Consider the following 7,769-nt stretch of genomic DNA (forward strand, 5'->3'; position numbering starts at 1 on the left):
GCAGAGCCTTCTCTCACCAGCTCTGCCTAATGTGTTTCAGCAGCAAAATGTATCCATTTATGCTACAGCCTTAAGCGCAAGTGTAACCCAGAGCCCCAAAACAGTGGAATGCTCAGGAATAGCAGAATAACAGTTGCCTCTGCTCTGGGTCTGCACAGCAGCTCTGAGTGCCTGAGGCAGGACCAGGGGCACTGAGTGCTGCTGTTGTGCCTGGCAGGGCCTTCACCACGGGGACACCTCCGGCTCCACGGTACCACCACTCTGCCGTGGTCTATGGGAGCAGCATGTTCGTCTTTGGTAAGGCAGGGGCAGTGCTGGGGGGAACTTGTCCTGGTGTGAAAATGGAATGAGGGAATTCTGGGGTCTCATTCAGTCCCAAATCCAATGAGCCAGCCATATTCTCATGGCTGGCTCATTGCAGCTTTAGCTTGGTAATAGTTCTGCTGATTTGTTGAAAGTAAAGAAGGCTTAAAACTCAGTAAGTTAAGCCTAATTGAAGGAGGGGAAGTTTAGGTTAGATATTAGGAAGACGTTTTCCCTGTGAGGGTGATGAGACCCTGGCACAGGTTGCTCAGGGAGGCTGTGGCTGCTCCAACCCTGGCAGTGTCCAAAGCCTTGAGTCTGTCCCACCTTGGTGGGAGGTGTCCCTGCCCTGGGCAGGGGTTGGGGCTGGGTGATCTCTGAGCTCCATCCCAGCCCCTTCACACTCTGTGAAAACCTCATTACTATAGAGATGCTTCAGAGGAAGGAGTGGAGGGGGAATCTCCCACCTGTAGTAGTCTGTTAGCCAAATATCTTTTCTTCGTGCAATCTAAAGTTTCTCCCAATGCCTCAGAGTCTGATGGAGTTCTTGTTCCCCAGGTGGTTACACTGGAGACATTTATTCCAACTCCAACCTGAAGAACAAAAACGACCTGTTTGAATACAAGTTTGCAACAGGACAGTGGACAGAGTGGAAGACTGAGGGGAGGTAAGAGCTGGTGTTGCTGCTTCCAGGGCCTGAGTGTGTCTGGGCAGACGTTTCACATGGTGCAGTCAGAGGTACCAAGGTGGTGTCAGGGCTGCAGGGTGATTGCTGCTCTGTTTCCTCAGCTGAAGCTTTCTGAAAACTGCTTTTGGTTCTGAAGGTCTTTTTCTGTCAGGCCTCCACTCCAGAGTGCACTGTGTCAGAAATGTGCCTAAAATCTACTCTCCATGTTCCACATCCATGACAGAGGGATGGGAGCAAAGGAAGTTTTTCCTTTTGAATTGTTTCAGTTCCAAGGGTAACACAGAATTTATTGATCTCTCAAAGTTTCAGGTTAGTTTTATCAGAAACCAGTTTGAAGCCTATTTGTAGTTGAATCTACACTTTTTTTCTGATGAAAGTTGGACTTCCTTGGAGTGCTCTGAAGCACAGCTGTGCCTGGAAGTGCTCAGGTGATGTTGTGCTTACACAGAGACATTGAGTACCAGAGAAATGGGTTAGTGCTACATGAACATGACCCCTGAGATTCAGTTTCCCAAGGAAATTCAAAACCACTGATACATTACTTCCTAAAGCTGACTCTGCACATTTCAGGATGCCATTCCTGACACTGAGTGTGATTCAACTGCTTTGTGTTTTTTTACAAGGGCCTGGAGGGACAGGACACAGGGAATGGCTTCCCACTGCCAGAGGGCAGGGCTAGATGGGATATTGGGAAGGAATTCCTCCCTGTGAGGGTGCTGAGGCACTGGCACAGATTGCCCAGAGCAGCTGTGGCTGCTCCATCCCTGGGAGTATTCCAGGTCAGGTTGGACAAGGCTTGGAACAACCTGGGCTGGTGGGAGGTGTCCCTGCCCATGGCAGGGGGTGGAGGGAGATGATCTTTAAAGTCCTTCCAACCCAAACTGCTTTACAGTTCTTTGTTTACCACTGCCCAGAATGGGCCATACAGACTCTCTGCCTCCAGTCCTTTGTGTACTTGAAGTTTCTGAAATGCTGATTTTAGTGGGGAGAGAGGAGGGAACATTTGTTACTGTGACGTGTGGAGAGGAATGCACAGTCCATTCCTGCATTACTGTTGCTCTTCTCTGATGAGCCCATGGTATGTTTTAGAATGTAGACCACATCAGTAGTTTCTCTTTCTGGTTATTCTAGCAGCTTCAGGTGTTCTGGAGAGTAATACTTACTGGTGTCTTACAAACTCAGATGTCCTTGTCCTTGCCCACAGTGACAAGTGTTCCTACTGCACAGTGACCTCAGACAAGCCAAGAGATGCCTGGTGGCATCACGGGCTCAGCCTGGCTCATGCAATAAACACAACAAACTGAGCAAGAGAAGTCATAGTTTGACCTTCCATTGTGGGCACTGCATCTCAGGAAAGCCCTGAACAACCCCAGACCTGCATCCTAAGCTCTGTTAGTGTCATAGTATATTAAGGGGTTGGAATGGACCTTAGAGATCATGCAGCCCCAACCCCCTGCCCTGGGCAGGGACACCTCCCACCAGAGCAGGTTGCTCAAGGCTTTAGCCAACCTGGAATGAAACACTGCCAGGGTTGGGGCAGCCACAGCCTCCCTGGGCAACCTGTGCCAGTGTCTCACCACCCTCACAGGGAAAACCTATGTCTAACATTTAATCTAAATTTCCTCTTTCAATTTCTCCCCATTGCCCTTTTTCCTGTCCCTGCAGCTCCTAACCAGGAGTCCCTCTGCAGCTTCTCTGGAGCCCCTTCAGCTCCTGGCAGGTTGCTCTGAGGTCTCCACACAACCTTCTCTTCTCCAGGCTGAACAGCCCCAACTCAGCCTGGTCTCATTTCCGTGTTGCAGCTGCTCTGTGTGTGGGAATACACATGGGGTGCTCACAGTGTGACTGGATTGTCACCTTCCCATAACAATGCCATAAATTGTCCCATGGTTTAACTACTTTCCACAAAATGCTTTCAGGGTATTTGAGGCCTGGCATGGAATGAGTTGGGATTTGTTTCTTGTTTTTTTCCTGCCTGCACTAAGGTGATTTCTCTCCAGTGAAGGCAGCAGAGTGCAACACTAACACATGCCCTCGGAGGTTTGCTCTGAGTTGGAGGGTCTGTGGCAGAAGCAGTTTTGTGTAGGGATTGTCTTCATACCCATGCATTTTGGCTGTAGTGCAGGTCCCTCTGCAGCCTCTCTGCAGCTGAGAGAAGAATGTTTTGTGCTTTTCCTCCCCTGCAGGTTGCCCGTGGCCAGGTCAGCTCACGGTGCCACAGTGTACAGTGACAAGCTGTGGATCTTCGCTGGATATGATGGCAACGCTCGGTATGTGCTGGGATCACCCTCTCTTCGGGGGTTTCATGACATCCAGCCCCTCTCTTTCCACCCCTGTAGAGACACTCCCATATCCCAAGGGATTTAAACACACCCCTGGAGCTTTGCAGACCCAGCCTGGTGTTGGGCATCACATTTTTGCAATTCATCAGTTCAGGTTCCAGTAAGTATGTGCTTGAAACCTAAAGCTCTGGTAACTCAGAGTGGCTGTGGCTGTGCAGTTTGACAGCCTACTTGGCTGTGAGGATGCCACATGGTCTTTGAGATGTGGCAAATGCTCATTACTCAGAGATCCCTGCACAGGCCAGCGACTTAGAGAGGAAAGCCTGGATTTGCTGTGAAGTCACCTGACAGAACTAAGAGCAATGTGTCAGCTTTTTCTCTGAAAATCCCTGAAAATATGTGATATCTAGGCTGAAGAGAGATGGGATTTTGGGTGGGGAAAGGCTGCAAATGAGTGGTACTGAGGAATTAGGGAAAGGCTGGTGCTGTGTCCCAGAGCAGCTCCTTGTGTTGGGCTATCAGGGAAGAGTCGGTTCTGAACATGACATTTTTTTCTGTCTTGATGAACTCGAGGAGTAATTTCTGTTGATGCACAGTATTTGCATTGTGAGAGCACGCAGAGGTTGTCACAAACAAGGACCTGGGTTGCCTCCTCTTCTGATGAGAATCTGCAGAAAAGTTACCAGCTCCTCAAATCTCTAGGACAACTGCTGTTAATTGGGAAGACAGATGGAATCTCCTTGTTATTTCTGGAGGAGGATCTGGTATAAGATGCATGACCCTGTGGGACTGCTCAGTGCCAGCTTAGGGTGTCCCCGAGTGCCTTGGGTAGCTGGAAGGAGGGAGTGGGTGAGAGAAGCTTATAATGTATGTCAAATATGTCTAATCACGCTTAAAAATGTCTTTTTGTGGAACTGGAGCCTCCAGGCAGATTTGAACAAAGGAAACATCTGTAGTTACTGTGAGTAACTTGTCCTGGGAACAGCAGAGTCAGAGATGCATCAGGTTACCTGCTCTGTCCTCCCCTGTGGATTTAAGGAAGGATTCAGGCATGTAAATAATTGTTGTGGTCAGACTTAGGGATGAGCAGGAGGAGGCAGGTAACGAGGGTGTTTCTGTAAAAATCCTTAGATTAAATAGCTCAAATCTTTGCGCTCCAGGGTGAGTCACTGTGTGCAGCTGTTAACTGCAGTGTGCTCATAACCAGAGAGATGCTAATGCAAGCTGAGGTGGGGCTGTAACATTCAGGTGTTGGATTCTTCCTGTGCAGGAGAAGAAATGCTGATAGAATAGGATCTCTGTCCTTTCAATGCCATTGCAAAAATGAAGTGTTTCAAATCGAGCAGTTTTTGTGTTCTGACACAGGTTGAATGACATGTGGACAATTGGCCTGCAGGACAGAGAGCTCACATGCTGGGATGAGGTAAGGAGCTTTAACGCCAACTAACACTAGAATTTCCTCTTTTGGTTTTCATGCACAATTATTTAGAGTTTCCCACACTGAACTGCACTGCTCTCTCCAGGATGTCCCACAAATGAAAAGAAACAGTTCAAATTTCATTTGGTTTGGGTATTTGGAAATCCAAATATATATGAAAAGGGGATTTTTGCTTGAGAATCTGTGAACTGGACCTGCACTGCCCATGGGGGCTTTGCTGTGTCCCCTGTGAAAGGGATTGCATTCTCACTCTGACCACAGCATTCCCCCTCTGACCACTGCCACGGACTGGGAGCCCTGCTGGCAGGCTGATCAGAGTCCTCATTCTAACAGTTCTGGGAGCTTTGGAAACATGGCCTCCCATCCCTTTTATCTATGGAAAATCAGCCTGTGCTGACCTATAAGCACAGCCGGAGTCGATTACCTGTCCCAGCCTGACAGGGCCCAGGTGTCTGTACACAGTGCTCAGTGTGCCTGTGCCCAGGGCCCTGCAGCATCCTCAGTGTGTGGAGTTGTGCTCTGCAACAAAACATTTGTCAATTTGCGCCCAGGGCTCTGCAACAAAACATTTGTCAATTTGAACTTCATTATCTTTCAGATTGAACAAAGTGGTGAAATTCCTCCTTCCTGCTGTAACTTTCCCGTGGCAGTTTGCAAAGACAAGATGTTTGTTTTCTCTGGCCAGAGTGGAGCAAAGATTACCAATAATCTCTTCCAGTTTGAGTTCAAGGAAAAGATGTAAGTGTAGGCAGTTAAGTCGTGCAAAATCCACATAATCCTTGACTGCTTGAGTTGAGAAATGTTCATACTTAAGGGTATTGAGGAGGAATATTGCATCTCCTGAGGAGGGAAGGGAGATAAGATGAAATATGGACTGTTTTCATGAGACTTTGTCATTTGCCATGTGTCAGATTGGTCTTTGTTGGCAGGTGAACAGAAAATTCAGTAGATTCACTTTAAATAGCAAGTGTGAATCTTAGTGTGCTCAGAATGGGATGCCAAATGTTACCTTCCTAGAAGTCATTGTGTGATTACCTCATTAAAGCCAGAGGTGCTGTGAAATTCCAGTTCATAAGTCATCACTGGGAAGTGGCAAAGGCCAAGTGTCCGTTAAATCCTGAGTTTCAGTTTGAGAGGTTGGGTGTGACTTGCTCTAAAAATGTGACAGGTCTGATGGGATAAAAATATCCAAAAGTGGGAATGCAGATGTACTGGTGTGTGCTGCCAGCCTGGTCTGGCTGGTTCCTGCCTGAAGTGGAACCACAACTGAAACATCAGCCAACAACCTTGGGCTGAAATGGTGCTGTCACAGGGAATGATGCCTGCTCCAGATGGGACATGGTATGGGAGTGATGTCCTTAGAAGGGTTGGCTTCTAATGTAAGAAGACCATGGAACTGTTGGAGCAAGTGCAAAGGAGGCCACAGAGCTGATGAGAGGTTTGGAGCACCTTCCCTGTATGGACAGGCTGAGAGAGTTGGGGCTGTTCAGCCTGGAGAAGAGAAGGTTGTGGGGAGAGCTCAGAGCAACGTGCCAGGAGCTGAAGTGGCTCCAGGGAAGCTGCAGAGGACTCTTAGTTAGGAACTGCAGGGACAGGAAAAGGAGGAATGGGGAGAAATTGAAAGAGGGAAGTTTAGATTAGGTATTAGGAAGATGTTTTTCCTGTGAGGGTGGTGAGACACTGGCACAGGTTATCCAGGGAGGCTGTGGCTGTCCCAGCCCTGGCAGTGTTCAAAGCCAGGTTGGCTGAAACCTTGAGCAACCTGCTGTGGTGGGACGTGTCCCTGCCCAGGGCAGGGATTGGCACTGGATGATCTCTCACGTCCATTCCAACCCCTTAACGTTCCATGATTCTATGGCTGTTAAAATGTGTGAGAATAGACCTATTTCTGCCCAGGCTGAGGTCTCTGAGCTGCTGAGGTTCACACAAGCACACTTGGGAACCACCTTGGCTTTGTCTCATGCTTAGTCAGAAGCTGAGCAGAGCTGGCACAGATCTCAGCAGACTGTAGTGAGTTGTTGTCTGCTGTCATGCAGGTTCAGTGGGTGCTGTTGTAGATCTCCTCTGTGCTTTTGAGTTAGAAACCTTAAGAGAATTGTGAGCAAATGCCCTGTTTCCTGTTGAATGCCCCAGCTGGACACGGATCCCCACGGAGCACCTGCTGCGGGGCTCTCCGCCCCCGCCCCAGCGGCGTTACGGTCACACCATGGTCGCCTTCGACCGGCACCTCTACGTTTTCGGGGGGGCTGCAGACAACACCCTGCCCAACGAGCTCCACTGCTACGACGTGGACTCCCAGACCTGGGAGGTCATCCAGCCCAGCCCAGACAGTGAGGTAAAACCTTCAGCTCCTGTTTTTCCCTTTTATGCTGGTTTTTTGGCTCATTTTCTCTATGGACGCTTCCTGACAAGGACATTGACTTTTAGCTCAATACTAGCAGCTTCTTCCCAGCATTGGTTAATCAGCTCAAATACTGTGGGTGACAGTCCTTAAAAATTAGTCAGTGTTGACACATTTAAGACTTTGTTTAGCACTGTTTGAAGAAATACCATGAAACACTTATAATTCAGCTTATGAGTCAGTCATTATTTGGCACAAATTAGTAATAGCTTCAATGGGTACCAGTGGTGTGTGGTTGGCTGTGTGATGCTGTTGAGGAGAATTCAAGACTAGACAAGATTTGATTGTTCCACTGTAATAATGTCTGTGTGTGAAACATCTGCAGAATAGCATTTCCCTTCCAGGTCAAGTGTAAAGTGTTTGCTGATAAAGGTATAGCTGGAAAATTATAATAGGGAGGATCAGAACAGGCTTTTCTGAACACGCTTCAATTAATAAGAGATATGAACTGAAAAATGTCAGCTGTTTACATGAACACAGGAAGGCTGAGGACCCCCAAGGGCCAAGGAAACACCCCCAGTGAGAAAATATTAAAAGAAGGTGATGTTAACATAGAATCAAAGAATCATAGAGTCAACCCAGTTTGAAAAGACCTCCAAGATCATCGAGTCCAACCCTACTGTGGTCACTAGCCCATGGCACCAAGTGCCACATCCA

At 48.2% G+C, this 7,769-nt stretch overlaps 1 protein-coding gene across 1 annotated transcript in view; it reads left to right on the forward strand.

Annotated features, from left to right (window-relative positions):
• Positions 1-217: 217 nt before the first annotated feature.
• Positions 218-7,769, forward strand: part of LZTR1 (leucine-zipper-like transcription regulator 1) — a gene marked incomplete at its 5' end in the record, with an annotated part of 35,946 nt that continues 28,394 nt past the window's right edge. The window contains 6 exons of the mRNA XM_009072628.1: positions 218-297; positions 862-970; positions 3,178-3,261; positions 4,639-4,696; positions 5,310-5,449; positions 6,845-7,046. Coding sequence (XP_009070876.1) covers positions 218-297; positions 862-970; positions 3,178-3,261; positions 4,639-4,696; positions 5,310-5,449; positions 6,845-7,046 — 673 coding nt within the window. The remainder of the gene's footprint in view (positions 298-861; positions 971-3,177; positions 3,262-4,638; positions 4,697-5,309; positions 5,450-6,844; positions 7,047-7,769) is intronic.

The sequence above is a fragment of the Acanthisitta chloris genome, unplaced genomic scaffold (genome assembly GCF_000695815.1).
Source record: "Acanthisitta chloris isolate BGI_N310 unplaced genomic scaffold, ASM69581v1 scaffold13874, whole genome shotgun sequence".
NCBI classification, from domain to species: Eukaryota; Metazoa; Chordata; class Aves; order Passeriformes; family Acanthisittidae; genus Acanthisitta; species Acanthisitta chloris.